This window comes from Lepus europaeus, chromosome 9 (assembly GCF_033115175.1).
Source record: "Lepus europaeus isolate LE1 chromosome 9, mLepTim1.pri, whole genome shotgun sequence".
NCBI classification, from domain to species: Eukaryota; Metazoa; Chordata; class Mammalia; order Lagomorpha; family Leporidae; genus Lepus; species Lepus europaeus.
The window spans coordinates 11,491,282-11,512,193 of NC_084835.1; the positions used below are offsets into that span (position 1 = coordinate 11,491,282).

At 44.2% G+C, this 20,912-nt stretch overlaps 1 protein-coding gene across 1 annotated transcript; it reads right to left on the minus strand.

Moving 5' to 3' along the window:
* Nucleotides 1–7,518: 7,518 nt before the first annotated feature.
* LOC133766191 (vomeronasal type-1 receptor 94-like) lies at nucleotides 7,519–8,334 on the minus strand. Its single transcript, XM_062199910.1, has one exon. The coding sequence runs from the start codon at nucleotides 8,332–8,334 to the stop codon at nucleotides 7,519–7,521; it is 816 nt and encodes a 271-aa protein (XP_062055894.1).
* Between the last annotated feature and the right edge of the window lie 12,578 nt (nucleotides 8,335–20,912).

Sequence of the window (20,912 nt, forward strand, 5' to 3'; positions counted from 1 at the left end):
ATATTCAAGGTTCATGACAGAATTCCCTTCTTCTTTGGGACCACAAGCTAATTCATCTAATTCATCGTTTGTGCAGCCCACACTTTCTTTATACACTCATGCGGTTGTTGGTTTGTTGCAGTTGATTTCTCCACAATGATGCAGTGGGTTTGTTTCTGAGAGGAGGAGCGTGGTGGGAGCAAGAGGCACAGAGTCACCAGACAGACCCCTGGAGTCAGGTGAAAGCAGGCCTGAGGCAAGCAGCCTGCAGACTCGTTTATTTCAGTTAGTACAACAGCTTATATAGCCAAGACCAGCCAATCCGGTCAAGGGGCGGTCCATACCCCAACCAGTCACAGCCTGTTGCCAGGCAGGCTCCATTGCCAGGTGGGATTCAAAGCCATCCAATCACAGCCTGTTGCCAGGCAGGCTCCGTTGCCTGGTGGGTTTCAAAGCCATTCCTGAGTAACTGATGCTCGCTTGCCAGTGGCCACCTTGGCATGGCCTTCTCATCTCACCACATTTCCCCCTTTTCGTTTAGTTTTGAGCAACGGGAGGCATGATTCTTGGCCATATCATTGTTGACCCCATTTCCATGTGGTCTCCGTATGCAGCTGTGCCTGTCTTAGGTTGTCCCCCAGGGGATCTTACCCGTCATTGACTAACCAGCGCTCAAATTGAGAGACCACAGGATTGCTTGCTCAGATAGGAGTAGGAATGAGGAACAATGGTAATCAGGAATGGCATGATCGCACATAGGCTATGGGCCGTTTGAGTGGCTGACCAGAGATAGTGGGGTATAAAACAGTAATGGATGTGGCTATGGGCAGTTTCTCAGGGTAGGATGATAGGGCAGGTGCGTCTGCTAACAAGGCAGACTCTCAGTCTTGTTCAGCTGGTTCTGGTTGGCTGTCAGTTGCAGGCTTGATGTTTCTGGCTGGTACCCAAATGGGCTGTCCCACATTCTCTGGAAAGACACAAGCATATCCTTGACCTTTGGTTAGCAGAGGCTGTGGTCCTTTCCATTCTCCTGTTGGGGGGTCTTTCCACCTAACCCTAGGGGCTGGAGTCTGAGATGGAAAGGATCCCCAGTGTTTATAAGCTGGACTGATCCCTTGGGAATCAAAAGTAAGAAAATTGATAGTGAAAAGGACTTCAGTCAAAGCAAGCTGTGGGTCTGAGGGCATATGATTTTTTTTGTCTTTGTAAGAGATCTTATTCGTCCTATGAGTTCTTTCAATGATTGCCTGTCCCTGTGGGTTGTATGGGATACCTGTGCCAGACTGTACATTCCAAGATTTCAGGAAAGAATTAAATTCCTGTGATGTATATGCTGGCCCGTTATCAGCCTTTATGGTCCAGGGGACACCAAGGACCAGCATGGCTGATTTAATCGCCTTCATCACATCACTAGCCTTTTCTCCGGATTGGGCTATTGCAAATACAGCCTTTGAATAAGTATCTACCACCACATGGACAAGCTTAAGTTTACCAAAGGAGTTAATGTGGGTGATGTCCACTTGCCATAGCTTATTAGGAGCAAGGCCTCTCAGGTTCACTCCTGCTTGTTGCAGTGGGCCTAACAGGGTGAGGGGTCCACAATTCTTGCAAGAGTGCACTAGGTGTTTACATTGGCTCATTGTTAGCTCCTGGAAAAGCAATTTTATGTTGCTTTTTTTTTTGACAGGCAGAGTGGACAGTGAGAGAAAGACAGAGAGAAAGGTCTTCCTTTTGCCGTTGGTTCACCCTCCAATGGCCGCCGCAGTAGGCACGCTGCGGCCAGCACACCACGCTGATCCAAAGCTAGGAGCTTATCCTGGTCTCCCATGGGGTGCAGGGCCCAAGGATTTGGGCCATCCTCCACTGCATTCCCTGGCCACAGCAGAGAGCTGGCCTGGAAGAGGGGCAACCGGGACAGGATCGGTGCCCCGACCGGGACTAGAACCCGGTGTGCTGGTGCCACAAGGCGGAGGATTAGCCTAGTGAGCTGTGGCGCTGGCCTTATGTTGCTTTCTGACATATGAAATTTTTGCTGTTAAAATATGGGCTTGTGAACTCTAAAGGCTTCCATAGCCCTGGCAACTCATGACTAGAGCCTAGGGAGATTACTGACACCATGAACAGGAGTGTCAAATTGTTAAGTCAGCAACAGAAGTCACTGTGTACTTACATCCCATGTGGGATCTGTCCTTAATGTGTTGTCTAATGTGCAGTGATGCTATAACTAGTACTGAAACAGTATTTTTACACTTTGTGTTTCTGCGTGGGTACAAACGGATGAGATCTTTACTAATTATATACTGAATCGATCTTCTGTATATAAAGATAATTGGAAATGAAAAAAAACAACCTGGTGTTAAATTGGAAATGGCATAGAAAATTAATTAATTTTTTAAAAAAATATTATGTAGGATCTCTGTCTTTAATGTGCTGTACACTCTTATTTAATGCTGTAACTAGTACTCCAACAGTACTTTTTTTCACTTTGTGTTGCTATATGGGGGCAAACTGTTGAAATCTTTACCTAATATATACTAAACTGATCTTCTGTATATAAAGAGAATTGAAAATGAATCATGATGTGATTGGAAGGGGAGAGGGAGCGGGAAAGGGGAGGGTTGTGGGTGGGAGGGAAGTTTTGGGAGGGGGAAGCCATTGTAACCCATAAGCTGTACTTTGGAAATTTATATTCATTAAATAAAAGTTTAATTAAAAAAATGGGCTTGTTCTAAGTGTCCAATGGAAGCTGTGTTGCAGGAGATAAGACGATCAACCTTTCTGTTGCCTTGGGAAATAAAGCCAGGTAACCCAGTATGTGCTCTTACGTGTGATATATACCATGGGTATTTTCTGTTCTCAGCTCTTTAAGTGTTGTGAACATCTGGTCAGTTGGCTTATTGATCGGGTTAAATACTGCAAAAGGGATCATCTTTGCTACCTGTACTGAGTATTTGCTGTCCGAAAATATATTTACTGGTCCATCTTGGCTAAGGAGTAGAACCTTGACTATTGCTCTTATTTCTCCCAACTGTACTGATCCCCTGTGGAGTTCTACATGGATCTTATCTTTGTCTGTTAAAGATTTGATAGCTATTCCGAACAGTGACTTGTTGACATCCATAAACGCACATGGTGCCATGGGTATAGATTGATTAGCAGGGAAAGCATGTTTTGGATAGTCTATTTCTAAGGTTTGTAGTGTCTGGAGTAGCCTATCTGCTGGCAGGTGATTGTCAACCTGTCCTAGGAAATTTATCATTAAAGTTTGAAAGAGCGTGCTATTTTGCATCAATGTCAACCACTATGTCTGGCTCTGTGTTAAATATCTTATTGGTATAATATCTTAATTTAAGTCCCATCATAAGGATGGCATCTACTTTGTTTACTATTTTACGCCAATTGCTCCAGGCTATGTGCACCCAAAAAAGTGGTCCGTGTTGTTGCCAAATAACTCCTAAGGGGACCTTGAGGGTAGATATGGTTATGGCAAATAGAGGCACCTGAGAGTCATATCGAAAGGTTTTTAAATTTGATAATTGGGTGTTAATCTTTTCTATAGTGGATTTGGCTGCTGGTGTCAATGTGATTTTTGAGGAAGGGCTGTTTCCCTTAGTCAGTAAATCCTATAGCAGTCTAAGTTCTGCAGGTGTTAAGGGGAAGAAAGGGCTTCAGCCAATTGATTTGGCTACATAGTTGCTGAAGTTCATTGAGTATTTATGCTTGACTTTTAGGTTTGGGCCCATTGGAGATATATGGGAGATTTCATAACCCAGGAATTGGAAGGGAAGAAAATGTTGTACCTTTCTGTGGCAATAGACAAACACAGGAATTGTAAATTTCTCACTGTCCCACTTAGACAGGCATTCAGAGTTGCTGCATTCTTGTGAGCAAGTAAGATATCATCCACATAATGTATGACCAAGCACTGATCTTTAAGTGTGCTGGTTGCATGAGAAAGGTATCTTTGGCAAATGGCTGGGCTATTTTTCATGCCTTGTGGGAGTACTGTCCACTGGAATCTTTTTGCAGGGAGCTGGAAATTGGGCTCCCATTTTGTAAAGGCAAAGTAAGCCTTATCCTGCTCCGCAATGGGAATGGAAAAGAAGCAATCTTTGATATCAATGGTAACTATGTGGTATCTGTTAGAAATGGTCCCTGGATGGGGAATGCCAGCCTGGAATGTTTCCATTTTTTTTAATATTTTTGTTAATAGCTCTCAAATCCTGTAGAAGCCTATATTTTCCCTGTTTCTTTGGTATCACAAAAATGGGCGTGTTATGAGGGCTAGTGGAGGGTTCTATGTGCCTCTTTTCCAATTGTTCCTGTACCAATTCTTTAAGGATGCTAAGTTTGGGTTGTATTATTGGCCACTGCTCTACTCAGATGTTTCCTGTTTTTTTCCCATTCAATGGGGATTGGGGTTGGCTTTTGCATGAGGTGAGCAGTGGCCCCTAGAATTGGAGGTGAATCTTACTTGTAGGTTCTCCATTAAAGCTGTTGGCTTGTGGAGATTTGTGATCTGTAGTAAGGACCGCTTGCATTTGTGAGAGCACATCTCTCCCCCATAAGGTCATGGAAACCTCAGCAATTAGTGGAAAGATGGTTCCTGTATCTCCATTGTTATCTCACCAAGTTACGGGCGTGATGACTTGATCAGCCAATTTTAATCCTCCAACACCTTGGAGGTGAGGTCCAGGTGCTGTCTTCCAATGTTGCATTTTTCTTGCGTCCCTACTTTTAAGACAGTAACATCTGCTCCCATATCAATTAAACCCACAAAGGCGATGTCATCTAAATATAGGGTCAATTTCGGCCTCAGATTGAAGATGGGCATCGACCAGTTAATGGTGGTGGGACTCCCTCTTACGTGCTGGGCTGAGGGCCGCCCTCCTGGGAGTTTAAAGGCTTGGTCTTGCAGTCTTTTGCCCAATGAAAGCCTTTTTTACATCTGGGATACAGCGTTTTGGGTTTGCCCCGTCTTTCAGCATTTGGGCAGTTTCGCTGTAGGTGTCCTATTTCCTGGCATCCCCAACAAACTGGAGGGTCATTAGGGTTCTTTGTGTTCAATTTGTTAATGACTGCAGTTAGGGCCTGTATGGGTGTATCAGCAGGGTTTACCTCCTTTGTGGCTACTATTCATTTAGAAATGTCTTCATTACGGACTGGGGTGATTGCTGCTTTTGCCTCTTGGGTAGCACCTTCCCAAGCTAATTGTTTGACCAAATTGTTTTGATCGGGGCCAGGCAATAATCTTTTCTCTACTGCCTCCAAGACTCTGGCAAGGAAATTGGGGAACCATTCGCCTGGGCCTTGAACTGGATTTCTAAAGAGCTGACTATAATTAGGATTTATATTTTTTAAGACTTTAATTGCCAAATCTCTGACCTGATCAAAATAGGCAACTACTCCAATGCGGGCCTGTTCTTGAGGATATATGTAGGTGCCATGGCTTGTAAGCATATCAAAGGTTACTGCTATTCCATAGGCAGCATTATTCCTTGCCACAGTTTCAGCCTCTTCCTGATAGGAGGCTTTCCACTGTAAAGACTGTGGTCTTGACAAACATGCTTTGAGCAGTGCAACCCAGTCAAAATGAGTTTGAAGGTTTGCTGTCCATTGTTTAAGCACTTGTTCAAAGTAGGAAGAGTCAGGACCTGACTCTTGAGAAGCCTTTTTTAGCATAGTAAGGTCATTTATGGGTGTTGGATTCCAGGGCCTGAATTCTGCATCTGCTCCTACATTAACAGCAAATGTGCAGGTGGGATGGGGTCCAGCTGCTGCCCTAAGAGCATGGGGTGTCCGAGTACTGCCACAAATGTGGGGATCCTCACTGGGTGTGGATGGGATGACCTTGCATGAGTTATTGTCTAGAGGTCCTCTAAGTTCATCCCACGGGTATGTGGGGGGTGGCTGACTAGGCATTGCTACCTTGTTTGCTACCTTGTTTGCTACCTTATATGCTACATTGTCATTTTCACTGTTGCAGTTCTCTCTCTCTAACTCATCAACTGTTGTCTGTGAGACAGATGCCTGGAGTGACAGGCTTTTATCACTGACAGATTCACTATATTTGGTAATCGGTGTGTGCTTCTGAGAGGGGGGTATCTTTCCCATGTCTGAGCGCTTAAGAGAAGCATGGCATGCCAACTCTAGCCAAAGGAAAGACACGCACAGCACTGCTGCCTTAACAAAGCAAATTCCTAGCACCTCAGCTGTGGATGGCATTTTGCAGGAGGTTTCCCTACGTTAGACAAACAGATAGTGGTGTATCAGATTGTACGTATGTCCTGTGCTTAGTGGGGGACTTCCTTGACTCGTTAGGTCAAGGCCGTATGCCCACACGGTGTCTCCGGAGCGTCACCTCTCTCAAGTGAGGGAAGATGACTTGGTTCCAAATTCTGGGATGATCAGTCCCTGATGTGAATTCGCTGGGTGAACCGAAAGTAAAAGGAGGAGCCGAGAAGCGACGTACACTTCTGGGCGGTGTGTGCCTAACCTGGGGTCACTTAGACCGAGGACAAGGACAAGGAAAGGGGAGTAGGAGGGGGTTCTGTGCTCACCCTCACAGAACCGAACAGCACACAAAACACCGAGGGGCTTTCTTGCCAAAATCCAGGGGGGACCTCACCGAGTCCGATATGCTGTCTCTTTCTCAGTCACATTGGCGTGCCAGATGTTGCCGTTGATTTCTCCACAATGTTGTAGTGGATTCATTTCTGAGAGGAGGAGCGTGATGGGGACAAGAGGCGCGGAGTCACCACACAGACCCCGAGAAAGCAGGCTTGAGGCGAGCAGCCCGCAGACTCGTTTATTTCAGTTGGTATAATAGCTTATATAGCCAAGACCAGCCAGTCTGGTTAAGGGGCGGTCTATGCCCCAACCAATCACAGCTTGTTGCCAGGCAGTTTTCAAAGCCATCCAATCACAGCCTGTTGCCAGCAGGCTCCATTTGCCAGGTGGGTTTCAAATTCATCCAATCACTGCCAGTTGCCAGGTGGGTTTCAAAGCCATTCCAGAGTAACTGACGCTCGCTTGCCAGTGGCCACCTTGGCATGGCCTTCTCATTCCATCACATTGGGTTGCTTCTGCTTTTTGACTGTTGTAATAATGCTCTTATGGGTTTTTGTGTGGAAATTACTGTGTGAGTTCCTGTAGTCAATACTTTTTGGCATTTGTAGGAGTAGAGTAGCTGGATCATAGGAAATTTATGGTAAAGTCTGATTGCATACATAGTTAGGCAATGTGCAGATCACTGTGGATTTGTTAGAAAGAGCTTTGATCTCATGAATCAGTACTTTCTGGATCATACGAGGCAGTGGCAAATGGGATCTATCTCACACTTCATCTTGAAGAGCCACTCACTCATAAAGCACATTTGTATCAGCTCATACCAATACACTGTCTCATTATGTATTATGATTTTGCCATGTATGCATGAAAGTAAATAAACCCAAGGATATGTCATAAATCCATATAATACTTTACCCAGACAGCATATACTGGCTACTGCAATAAAAATGTGGCAACCAGTGCAATAGCTCATTTAGAGAACTGCTTTTCATTGAATAATTTAACATCTATTGTTCTCCCCCTAATGGATTTCACGAAGGTAATTATACGCTTTTCATTACAGAGGAACACGCAAGGACTGACTGTGGCATAGTTGTTGGACACAATAATATGAATACAGTAAATAATTGGGTTACCTTTGAACATGAGTCTTGAAGCAGAGAAAATGCAGTCCAGAAAGGATATGACCATGAAAAAGCTCATGAGCACCAGAATGGTCTGGGTGGCCCTTTGCTCAGGGGAGGCTCTTGGAGAAAGGCTGGTGCCACGTAGCTGCTGGGACTTCCTCCTGTGCCTGAACAGTAGGATCACCATGTATCCACTTGAGAGGGCCATGATCCCTATTTGAACGACTTCTCTCAAGATTGCCAATGTGGAAAATGTTTGCATTAGGAAATAGCTCATGGGCAAAACAGAGCAGGATTTCATGGCATACATTAGACCGTGTGAGGTCCCATTGGGAGTGGCCGTGATGGAGATGATGAGGTGACTGCTGATGGACATAGAGAAGAAGCACAGGACAAGCAGGGAGCACAGGATGCGTTGTGAAAATGCCTGCTTGTACTTGGCCAACCAGGAGCTCCTGGGGCTGAGGGTGATGGCCTGGAGGACACAGAGCAGGCAGGACGTGTACAGGGAGAGGGCCCGCAGCACCCGGTAGGAGAAGAAGACAGCTTTACATGTGATGTCATCCCAGGAACCCTGAGATCCAAACATGTCCATAGCCTGGCTCACCACAATCATCAGCATCACTAAGTGGATGAGGGCCAAGAGACCAATCGTCATGTCGACGGGCTTGGGTCTGTGCTGGAGAAAGTAATTGAGGACGTGGAAGAGAAGAAGGAAGGCATTGGCCAAGACCCCAATGGAAATTTCAGTGTAATAAATGAATCTCATCTCATTGCTTTCATAAATTTTATTATATTTATTCATATTATTTTTGGAAAAAGCTTATAGTGTCTGAGGAGAAAAAGAAGAAGAATATTTCATCAAATTTATTAGCATGTTTATCTGTTTCCTCCAATAATCTTGTCATCCTCAAAATATGGAGATCAACCCCATGCATCTTTCTGCTCTTTAAACTGAAGTCCACCTCACAGCCACACACCTGCCCCCAGGCCACCTCTCCTTTCTTAGGCTTAGATTATGTGTGTCATCACTTGGCTCCAAAGTGTGTAAGCTGTGCTCTTCATGAAATATTACCATAGGGCCATGTGTATGGAGCGGCTGTTAAGTCAATACTTGGGATGCCTGCACCCCATATCACAGTGCCGAGGTTTGAGCTCCACTCTCTATTCCTCCTTCCTAGAAATGTGCTCCCTAGGAGGGTTAAGCGATGGCTCACATGGCTGGGTCACCTCCACCCATGTCAGAGATGCAGAATGAGCCCCTGATTCCTACCATGTCCTGGCTTGCTCCCGGCCACTGTGGACAAGTGAATGCAGGAGTACAAGCTCTCTTCCCTACCACAGCCACTCTGCCTCTCATACAAACAAAATCATTTTTTTTAAAAAGCCAAATATAATGTAAATATCCTTATTATAGCTTTTTCGGGAGAATAAGCAATGTCTGATTTGATTTGATCTGCATCATCTTGATAGAGTGTCAGGAACAAAGTAGAGTTCCACAACATTTGTTGAAATGGAATGAAAAAGACTGCGTAAAAATAACCATAACACATACATAGAGAGTCTCACCAGCTTAGAATGCAAAGAATTGGTTAATTTACAGGATTTTTTTGGTGTATTTATGCCGTACCATGTATTCCTATCTAATGTATCCATGGAGCACAGTTGTTCAGAGTGCACTCTGGCGTCTGCCTGCTGGGTTCATGTCCCTGGGCTGCCCTTCCCTCAAGTGTGACCTTCAGCCATCTGCGAGGCTGAGATTGCTCAGGTCCTCCACCGAGTATGCTCAGTCTGAGGTGTGCCCTGGATCTTTGTGCTACCTCGTGTGAAGAAAGATGAAGTGTACGTACTAAACGTGGAAGTGGATCTGGAACGCAATGACATCCTAGAGATGCTTATCTCAGAAATGTTTCTTGTTATGCAGGTCCTCATAAATGTGATCTAGGGGCTTCCTGCAGTTCTTTAATGAATGATCAACTCTGTCTCTGCCTAGAAGAGAGAAGACAAAATAGAAGAATAGCAGAATATTTTAACAATATTGGTTAGAGAACTGTGATGCAATTTTGAGTCTTTTCTCTGAATCCCCAAGATAGAGACACTTCTTAACAAGTTGTTGTTATCTTGTCAAAGCCCTGAGCAGAGTCCAGTTATCAACTCTTAGGACGATCTTCTCATCATTACTCACACATGTAGAAATTGGGTATTGAATGGGACCCCGGCTGGAGCAGTTGCAGAGTTGTTGCATTTTAAGAGAGTCCATTAAAACTAGAAATACAACTTCCATATGCTCCAGCTTTCTGGCAACTGGTGGTAAATCTAAGAGACACGAAAACATTCTATTAGAGTTACTTAACCCCCATGTGTGTTGTAGCACTGGTCACAATGTCCAACAGATGGAATCTTTCAAGATGTGCGTTATCAAATGAATGGATAAACAAAATGTAGTATACTCACACAATGATATACTTTCGACAGAAAACAACGAAATAATGTTAATTTAAAAAATGCATGGAACTGGAAGACATCGTGTTAAGTGACATAAAGCCTGGTAGAGAATGAAGGACACCCTTTATGGGTCATGTATGATCCCTAGCAAATTGCTGTCAATGGAATTCTTCTCTTTACAGATGGCATATGCCCAGATTTTGTACTTATCTAATATGAGTAAAATATAAACAAATAACATTTTAAAAGTATAATTTTAAATAGATGCACATTAGTAGTTCATAAACTTTTTCAATGGCCCTGTGGGGCAGCACCATGGTGCACTAGGTTAACCCTCTGCATGCGGTGCCAGCATCGCATATGGGCACCGGTTCTGTCCGGTTGCTCTTCTTACAGTCCAGTTCTCTGCTGTGTCCTGGGGAGGCAGTGCAGGATGGACCCTGCACCTGCATGGGAGACTGGAAGGAAGAACCTGACTCCTGGCTTCAGAAAAGCATAGCTCTGGCTGTTGCATCCATCTGGGGAGTGAACCTGCGGAAGGAAGACATTTCTGTCTCCCTCTCTAGCTGTAACTCTCTTAAATTAAATAAATAGAAATCATTAAAAACGGCCCTGAAATTACATTTCTGTGAAATATAGCTTTAACATAATTCAGTTTAATTAGACCTTTATGACTTGTGCACATAGTGAGCTCAATCTCACTGGGGCGCTTGCTCTAAACATCTGGGGATCAAGAGTGTTTGACTCTAATTCCAGTGTTGCTTAAGACAGAGAGAGCAGTGCCACAGTCGTCAGTGTTTCAGGAGGAGCAGGAGTGTACACAGCCCAGCAGTGTGAAGGAATAGGTAGAAACACAGCTTCAGGGAGTCCTTGGTTAAGACCACTGATGCTCTTTGCTGATGGTGAAAGTCCACAGCAGGACAAGAGAAAATGGAACTCCTTCTGCCGGTGTGGAGCAGGGACAGTGGCACAGTTGATGGCATCACAAGTGACAGCTGTGCCTTCCTCCAGGAGTGCCGGCACAGACGTGGAAAACGTTTCTCACCAGAGTGTCCACATGATGGACCACACACTCTCTACCAGCGAACCCCACGTCTAATACATATGGCTGAACTGTATGTAAATGTTATGTGGGGATTGTAGTAATAACAACACTGAAACATCATTATGGTGAATAGGAACCTTCAAAAAATAGCTAATTTCAGTGCTCATAGTGAGTCCTCTCCCAGCTCTGCCTCATCACATGCACACCTGAACAGCTCTAGGGAATCAGGACACAGGACAGCGTTCTCTGCCACCAGCAGGGTAATCTAGGATACACCCCCCCAGCATGGCTCCTAGGGATGTTGGTGCAGAGACAGGACCTGGGTGGAGATGCTGGGACGTGGTGTGATGCCTGTCCATCACACGTCAGTACTGCACAGCCTCCCATGCATGGAGTGGCAGCCTTCAGTGTGTGCTTCCCACAGAGCTCCAGTCCACCATCAATACTGGTGTTCCTCACTACGGTCACCTCCTGTGTGTTACAGTGAGACTGGCCGAGAGGGGACAGGGAGGTGAGACTGGCCATGCTCCGTGCAGGGGGGTGTGGGACTGGGTGGCAGCACAGCCCACTGTCTCTCACAGGGCATTTCCAACTGGGAAACTCTGAGGAGCCCTGGGGGGAGTGGCTGGCAGAGCCAGGAGGATGACCTCATCCCCACATAGTCCTCGGTGCTGTCTACAGAGAGGCTGGGAAATGCAGGAGCCCTGGGATGTGAGGAAAACACATGGAGGACACTTGGGCAGGAAAGGCAGCTATTTAAAATAAATGGAGGTGAGAATTAACCACTGTTCTTGTGGCTGAAAGGGTTGTGCAGCACAGCTCAGGGTTGGCACATATAGGCAGAATATTTACAATGCTCATATTATTAATCTATCTGGAGAAAGGTTAGGCAAAGGAAAGGATCATGTGAAAGTGCAGAGAAAGCACCCAAGAGCTCAGCACAGACGCTGTGCTGTCCTTACCAGAACCAGAGCCCTGCAGCCGCCTGCACCTGCTACACCTGAGATGGAGCGAGAACCCTGAGCACCTTTCTGGCTGGACAGCAGTGGCTCTCCTTCATCTGCACTCACCCTCTGTCTGTGTGACAAGAGTAGGACACGGGATCAGGTTTTCCCCATCATGGGCAGTGCATGAAAAGCTGTCCTTTGGGAGAAATCTGAAACCTAAGCCAAGCGCTGGGCAGGATCAGGTTCAAGTCCCCAGCATGTTTGTGCTTTTGGATGAATCAGTCTCCTCCATTGGTAAAGAATTGGGAGGGGCTGTAAAACCAGACCGCAGAGGGAGACTGATGGACGCGGATCCCAAATCCTCTGCAGCTCTGTGAATTTGCCCAGTTTTGTGCTTTGAGCTGAGAGGTGGAAGCATCCATCACCTTCCCTTGCTTTTAATATTTTCTGGAATTGCAGTGCCTCGTCCATCACTGTCCTCACACTGGGAGAGCACAGGCTGCAGGTTGTCATCCTGCACTCATTCAATCTGTAATTAGAACTGGACAAAAAGCTTTCCTGACAAGATACTGGTGTATATCTCACAGGGACGTGAGGGTACACTCACTCCCTCCTCAGGATTCAAAAGTTGCTTTTTAATCATCAGAAACTGCAGCAATCACTTAGGAATAAGAGTTCCACTTGATTCTTGAAGTTGAGAAGGGCACACCTGATTACATTAAATAAAAACAGTTGTGAACACCAGTTCCCAGTTCACGTGTGTGAGCCTTAGTTACACTTCCGTTTAAGCTGACCAGGTGCATAGTATGTAGCATGAGTACTGCTACAGCAAGTGCAAAAAAGTGATCGTAGTAAGAAACATGAACAGATACCTAAAACTAACTATGTTCTGTGAAAAATAATTTATTTGTAGGTACCTGGACATCCAAGGGCTGAATGACCTGAGAAGCAGACATCCCAAGTGCATTGCACAGGGACTCTCCTCTAGGCCGAATAGAGATGATGGCCCCAATAAAGTTCCCACACCCCTCACCACTGCCCAATTCCCCCATCAGTCCCTGTTCAGAGGCCCCACCACCCCTGGTTTGAACATGTGCAATAAAGAGCCACTCACCAGGCAGACGTGTGCAGGGGACTCTGCACCTGAGAGGAACATGTAGTTTTAAGGGAAGGACGTCTGAGCTCATCTCTCTGCAGGTTGTCATTTTCGCATCTGCCCAGAGGTGACAGATCCCGGTAGGGAGCTGAGAACATGGAGTCCCCAGTGGAACACGTCACCCGTGTCCTCATGTCCTTTATTCCCTGCTGCACAAGAGGAGTCTGGGGAGAGCTGAGCTCAGAACTTCTTCTGAGTCCTGACAACGGGAGTGTGAGGGTCAGAAGGGGCCAACCCTGTAGATGACATCAGGTTCTCCCTTGTGATCCTGAGAGCAGCTTAGTCCCTACCCCCTCCACACTGCAGCACCCTGGCCTTCTGTGAGACCACAGTGGCACCGAGGTCCTCTGTACCCATTGTGTGATGGGCACCCTGTCCCCAGGACCACCCTCACCTTGTACACCTGGCTCCTGGCCATTTTTGGGCCTTTAATTCTAGTATTCTAGTTTCACAGGCTCTCTGCTTCAAAATTAAAACTGTGACTCTAATTTTGAACATATATTTAATTTAATACAGTTGACAGACTGCTATTTTCATAAAGAAATGGAAATGCAAAGGGAACTGAATTAACGTTCAAGAACTGAACACTATAACAGGTCCAAAATCTGAAACTTGGGATGGTGGTCCTAAGAGGACAGGACAACAGAAAGGTTCGAGCACCTGCAGTTTCTATTTTTCCTTTCTGCTCTCTGCTTTGGAAGTAACACCCAGGTCTGGCCCACACTCAAGGGGGAAGCTGTTAAATGCCCCCTCCTTACTGGGGCTCTGTCTGCATGCATGATTTTGTCTTCTTCCCCCTAACTTATTTGTGTGCAAACTTTTCTTCTTCTTGTTACATCTTATGTGCGCATATATTCACCTTACCATGTCATTACCTTTATTGCTCCGATGGTTTCCTGCCTTGGCTGTCGTGAGTTCTTTCACCTACATTCCTGGGCCATTGTCAGACATCCATATATTTTGTCCGGAGATCACTTTCTTCCTAATGGAAGACGTCCAGGCTCCTGTTTCGTTTACCTTGTTAGTCTGAGTCCGCTGTTTCTCCAGCCAGTCAGGTTTCTTTTCCATGGTGATTAGCAGCGTTTGCATCCTTTGTGGTGCTTGAGTAAAATGAAAAGCTACCGTCCTTATTCCAGCAGAGAGCAAGTGGAATTGGTGTTTAAAACATTAGGTGCTGACTTGCAATGGTGCCTTTTATTTGCTCTTTAATGCTATTTTGGATAATGAAATATTAATCTTTATTAACATGAATTTTCACATGTATCATGTCAATTTTAAATAAAATGTAAGAACATTGAGCTTGGATGTGGAATCCACAATTTACACAGATCATAGTTTGTGTTCTGCACTGAATATGGATTTTATTCATGCCAGGACAGTGAAGGTGCTGCAAAAATAAAAAACAATTCAATTGTGTCTACTATACCTTGATACACAGGCACACCACCAGCAACCCCTGCCCTTGGCTTATTGATGGCAACAAAGACTGAAAGTAAATTTTAAATGATAGATTGTCCTGTCATTCCCTTTCCTTCCATGTCATTGGCATAAGAGTTTGGGTCATGTGGTGATGGAACAGGTGTTAGAAAGAAAGGGGTAGGGTTCCTTGGTCTCAGGCGTTTCTTAGGCTGTGTTGCCTTCCTTCTGCACTTGAACCAGGTTCTGGTGTGAGCCAACAGCGTGAGCTCCCTGGCTATGATCACCTGCTACCCTCCTCACTTTCTTCAACATAAGATTTACGTTGTATCTTTTTAAAAATGATTTTTGTATTTATTTGAAAGGCAGTTTTATGCAGAGAGGCAGAAAGTGCACTGAATCACTCCCTAGAGGGCAGCAAAGGCCGGAGCTGCGCTGATCTGAAGCCAGGAGCCAGGAGCTTCCTCTGGGATTCCTTCATGGGAACAGAGGCCCAAATTATTGGGCCATCTTCTACTGCTTTTCCAGTCGTACCAGTCATCTGGATCATAAATGGAGCAGCCTAGACTCGAATCGGCGCCCATATGGGATGATGGTACTGCATGCAAAGGCTTTACCTGCTACGCCAGAGTGCCAGCACCTTAGGCTGTGTCGTTAGACCTCTGATCCACTTTGAGTTGATTTTTGAATTGGAGGAGAGGTAGTTGTTGAATTTCCATCTTCATATGGGCATCCAGGTGTTTCAGTCTCATACTGACAAGATGTCCTTTCCTGATAGTGATTATGGCATCTTTGTCAAGAATCAGTTGTGTAGATGCATGGATGTATTTATGGGGTTCTGCTCTGTCCCATTGTTCTGTTTCTGTTTTTATGTCAGTAGCATTCTGTTTTGGGTACTATAGCTCTGTAGTCTATCTTTAAATTGTGAATTGTGTTCGAACTTACCCCAAATGGTAAAGTTAGAAATGTACCAGGGGATTCCAATTCAATCCCATCAAGGTGGCATGTACCAATGCCATCTCACTAGTCAAAGTGATCAGTTTCAGTTCATAATTGATCATAATGATAGGATTAATAGTCAAAGGGATCACATAAACAAGGCTAGTGCCTGCTAATACAAACTGATAGAATTAAAAAGGAGAGAAAAATCCAACATGAGAAGCGGGATACACAACAGACTCATAGAATGGCAGATGTCCTAAGCAGCACTCTGGCCTCAGAATCAACCTTTAAGGCATATGGATCTGGCTAAAAAGCTGAGAGTATTTCAGGCATGGAAAGCCAAGATACTGTGGCAAAAAAAATAAGATGACCTAAATTAAAGATCTCTGTGAGTGAGATTCCAATGGAAAGAATGGGCCATCAAAGAAGAAGGTACTTTTCTTTGAAGGGAGGAAAGAACTTCTGCTTTGACTATTACCTTGTCTAAATAAGGTTGGAGTTTGGGAACTCAAAAAGTTCATGGCAGGAGCCTTGGGTGATTACTGACGTCATAAATAAGAGTGTCAATTGTTAAATCAACAACAGGAGTCACTATGTACTCACTCCCCATATAGGATCTCTGTCCTTAAGGTGTTGTACTATGTGAATTAATGGTGTAACTGGTACTCAAATAGCACTGTATACTTTGTGTTTCTGTGTGGGTGCAAACTGTTGAAATCTTTATTTAGCATATACTAAATTGATCTTCTGTATATAAAGATAATTGAAAATGAATCTTAATGTGAATGGGATGGGAGAGGGGTGGGAGATGGGATGGTTGCTGGTGGGAGGGAGGTTATAGGGGAAAAAGTCTTTATAACTCAAAACTTGTAATTTGGAAATTTATATTTATTAAATAAAAGTTAAAAAAATTGTGAATTGTGATGCCTTTAGCTTTGTTCTTTTTGCTAAAGATTGCTTTGTTTAGTTGGGGACTTTTGCCCTATATAATGATATTTTTGATTTTTCTTTCACTAAGCATAACAATTTCCATTTGCAACCATTTTGTCGCAAAAGATATGATTTCATTATTTTTATGGCTGAGTAGTATTCCATAGTGTATATGTACCACATTTTCTTTATTCAGTTGTCGGCTGATGGGCATTTGGGTTTATTCCAAATCTTAACTTTTGTGAATTGCAGTGAAAAAACATGGGAATACAAATAAGTCTTTCACTTATGTCAGTTCATTTGGGTAAATTCCCAGGAATGGGATTGGCAGGGTCGTCCCCTTTTGCTTTCAGCAATGACTCATTGCTTATTCAGGAGCATGTTTTTCTTTTCCCAGCTATGTGTGTAATTCCTATGGTTTCTCTTTGGTTGACTTCTAGCTTTATGTCACTGTGGTAAGAAAAATTACATATAATTTCACAGTGTTTAAATTTTTCCAGACTTGTTTTGTGGCCAAGTATATGGTGTCTTTACTTAAAGAGTGCTCCATATGGGGTAAAAAGAATGTTTCTTCTGCAGCTTTTGAAGGAAACGTGCTGTGAACATCTGTTCAGGACTTTTCATCTACTCTGTAGTTGAACTCTGATGTGCTTTGTTGTTGTTGTTTTTGTCTGGGTGATTTGTCATTCATGACCCTGGATACTGAATTCTTTCCCCTTGCTCTCTTTGGTTCACTTGTGCATGCAATGTTTTTTCAAACCTTTCAATTTCAGTCCATTTTAGGTCTTTACTGATCAAGTTCATGACATGTTTTCAGGATCTTTAGGTCTTGTATTTTGTATTCATTAAGTCACTCTTTACATTTTAATTTGATGATTTAGCCCATTTTCATTAAGGTTATGAGTGATAAATTATGACTTAGAACTGTCATTTAAAATAACTGCTTCTGTTTCTTTTTAATTTCCTTTATTGTTTTGCTAATGGATTTTACACTTTCTTTTGTTGTTAATTTAGATTGATTTAATTATTTGCAAGGAAGAGTTTCAGAAAGGCTTAGGCAGAGGCAGAGAGAGAGAGAGAGGGAGAGAGAGAGAGAGAGGGAGAGGGAGGGAGGGAGGGAGGGAGAGAGAGAGAGAGAGAGAGAGAGACTGTCCATCTGCTGGCTCACTCCCCAGATGTCTGACACAGCTGGAGCTAGGCTGATCCGAAGCCAGGATCTAGAAGCTTCATCCAGATCACCCATGTATGTGGAGGTGCCCAAGCACTGGGCCATCTTCTGCTGCTTTCCAAAGCCATGGCAGAGAGCTGGATCCAAAGTAGCACAGCTGGGTCTTGAACTGGCACCATATGGGATGCTGGCACTACAGGTGTTGTCTTCACCTGCTATGGCACTGCACCATATTTTACACTTTCACGTGATTTCCTGGGGGTGATTGTCTTTCTTCTGCCCTTTTATGCAGAACGTCCTTAACAATCTTTTCTAGGGCAGGCCTTGTGGTGAAGAAATCCTTCCATTTGTGCTTGTCTTGGAAAGGTCTTGGTTCTCCTTTGCTTCTGTAAGATAGATTTTCTGGGTACAGCGTTTTTACTTGGCAGGTGTTTTTCGCACCTTGGGATGTATCACTCTATTCCCTCCTGTCCTGGATTGTTTCTGTTGAAATCTCTTCTGTGGGTCTCTTCTGTGGCAGTTCCTTAAAAGTGACACAGTCCTTTGGTTTACAGATTTTCGAATTCTTTGAGTTGTTTTTTTTTTTTAATTTTTATTTACTGTGGCTATTCCCCCCCCATAACTTCCCTCCCACCCGCAACCATCCCATCTCCTGCTTCCTCTCCCATTCCATTCACATCAAGATTCATTTTCAATTATTTTGAGAGTTTGTTTGAATATATGACATGGGGATGTTCTTCTCTGTCCCTCTGATGTGGGGTCTTTTGAGCCTCCTGTTCTTGGAGGTTCATGTCTCTCACCCGATTAGAGGGTTGTTCAGTTGTTGTTTCACTGAGTATGTTTTCTGTGCCTTTATTCCTCTCTCCCCTTAGCAATTTCCGAAATTCTAGTTATTTGTTCATTTCACGGTTTTCCAAGGGTCTTTGAAGCATTTTTCTGAATTCTTTATTTTTTCTGTTGTCATCTGATATTTGAAAAGATCTGTCTTCAAGCTCAGATCTCTTGATCTAGTCTGCTGTGGAAGCTTTAAACTTATTTTTTATTTGATGTAATGAGATTCAGATTTCCATGATTTTTGTTTGGTTCTTGATCGAATTCTTTTGCTCAATTTGTCCTTTATATCATGCATTGTTTGCCCAGTTTCATTAACCTTTGTGCTCTTGTCTCCTTGAGTATCCTTCCATCATGGTTATAAACTCCTTATCATAGGATTCCTTATCACAGGATTCCTTATCATAGGATTCTTCATCTCATTTACATTGCAATCTTAGGTTAAAGCATTCTTGTATCATTGGACTCTTTTGCTAAAGATTCTTGTGTCCTTTTGGAATTCTCACTTTGCCTTGCTTTTTTCACACCTTTGTGTCACTATGTATTTATGCATCTGGTGAGTCTTCAATCAGTACATCAGTTGTCTTTATAACTTTTGAGGGGTGGCTTTCATGGTGAAAAAAATTTTTGAAGATGTATCTTCAGGTGTCCATTTGGTTGGCTACTTTGGCTTTAGTTCTCATTGGATGCTATAGTGTAGCCTCCTGATTCCTTTTCTCACTGCAACTGTATTTGTAGAGGCAGGTAAGTGGGGGTACTCCTGAGCCTCAAAGTGGCTCAGATGCTGCACAGTCTCCCAGCTTCTCCATGAGAGACTGGAGTCACAAGAGTGAAGGTGGTGGTTGACAGCATGCTGGGAGGTAGTTCAGGCCAAAGTTGTGAGTGCCCTGGCTGGGAGTCCTGGTGTGCATGGGCTGTGGTAGTGGCCTGGGTGGTAGAGGGATGGGTTCTAAGCCTGAAGGGGCAAGTACCATAATTTTAGGGTATTGGAGTCAAGATCCTGGGCTGTTCTTCACCCCTTTCCTTGCAGCACCAAGACTGCATGGGCTAGCGTGCTGGGTCGTTGTTGCCCTGCTGGGTCTAGTGGGTTCCTCCTGCTGCAGTCCCTTTGGTTGGTGTGGTTCAAGTCTGTGGGGACTCAGGAATGAGAGGGTGCAAGGTTTCTGCCTCCTGGGGCAGCATCACTTCTTACAGTGACTCTGTTCTCGGCATGGTGGCCCCCACCACAGCCTGTGCTCCGGGAATTGTGTGGGAGACACTGAGATCCTTCCCTTAGGGAAACCTACCATGAGTTCTCCAGGTTCCTCGGGGATGCTATTTGGGATGTCCCTGCCTTCTTCCTGTAGCTGGGATTGCCAGAGGAAGCATCCACACAGGTGAGCTCTGCTGAGCCCTCCTGTTCACAATTTCCCCTATGCTGTGGATCCTCCAGACCAAGGATGGTGGCTTCCAGGTGACTTTGTTCCTACCTTTATGCTGTCATCCAGGTCTCTGTGTGGTCAGGGTTCCCACAGGGCCTCTTTTGAGTTCCCATGTTTTACTTCATGCATTCACCTTGAAGGGAGGTTTTCTTATTCTTTTTTCTTCTCTGTGAAGGAAGAGGTACACACTGGTCTCCTCTGTCTGACCATCTCTTGATTAAGGGTTTTTAGGTGCACATGCCATATTGCCAACTATAAGCACACTACTTTAAAGCTAATCTAGAACTCATCCGTCTTGTATACCTGAGGTGTCCTCCCAGATGAATATTCGTGCCCTCACTCCCCAACCCAAGCTGCTGATACCCAACATGCTGCTCTCTTCCTCTGACTTTGACTATTCCAGCTCCCTCTTGTAGGAGGAATCATGCAGTGTGAGTCCTTCCATGCCTGCCAGATTCTGCCTGGCATAATTTCTTCCAAATCGATCCATGTTCTCACAAGGGGCAGAATTTTCTCTTTTTTTGGAGAGAATCATTAATAAGCCATATTTTCTCTAGCTAATCATCTGGTGAAACAGAGAATATGAGCTTTAAGCTTATCTAATTTAATTAGGTTATATATTAGGGAAACCTACCATGAGACCTCCAGGTGCCTCTGGGATGCTATTGTGATGTTCTGCATTCTTCCTGTAGCTGGGATTGCCAGCAAAAGGCATCCAGGCAGACGGATTATATATTAGATTATATATATATATGTATGTATATATATATATATATATACACACACACGCACATATATATAGCTATGATTGGCTTATGGCTCATAGGTCATGAGTACTGTATTGGAAAACACAGTCCTGGCTTGTTTCAATTGAATGCATATATCCATTTTGGAGGTATTAAAAATCAATTTTTTTTGGTAGGCTCCTTGTTACC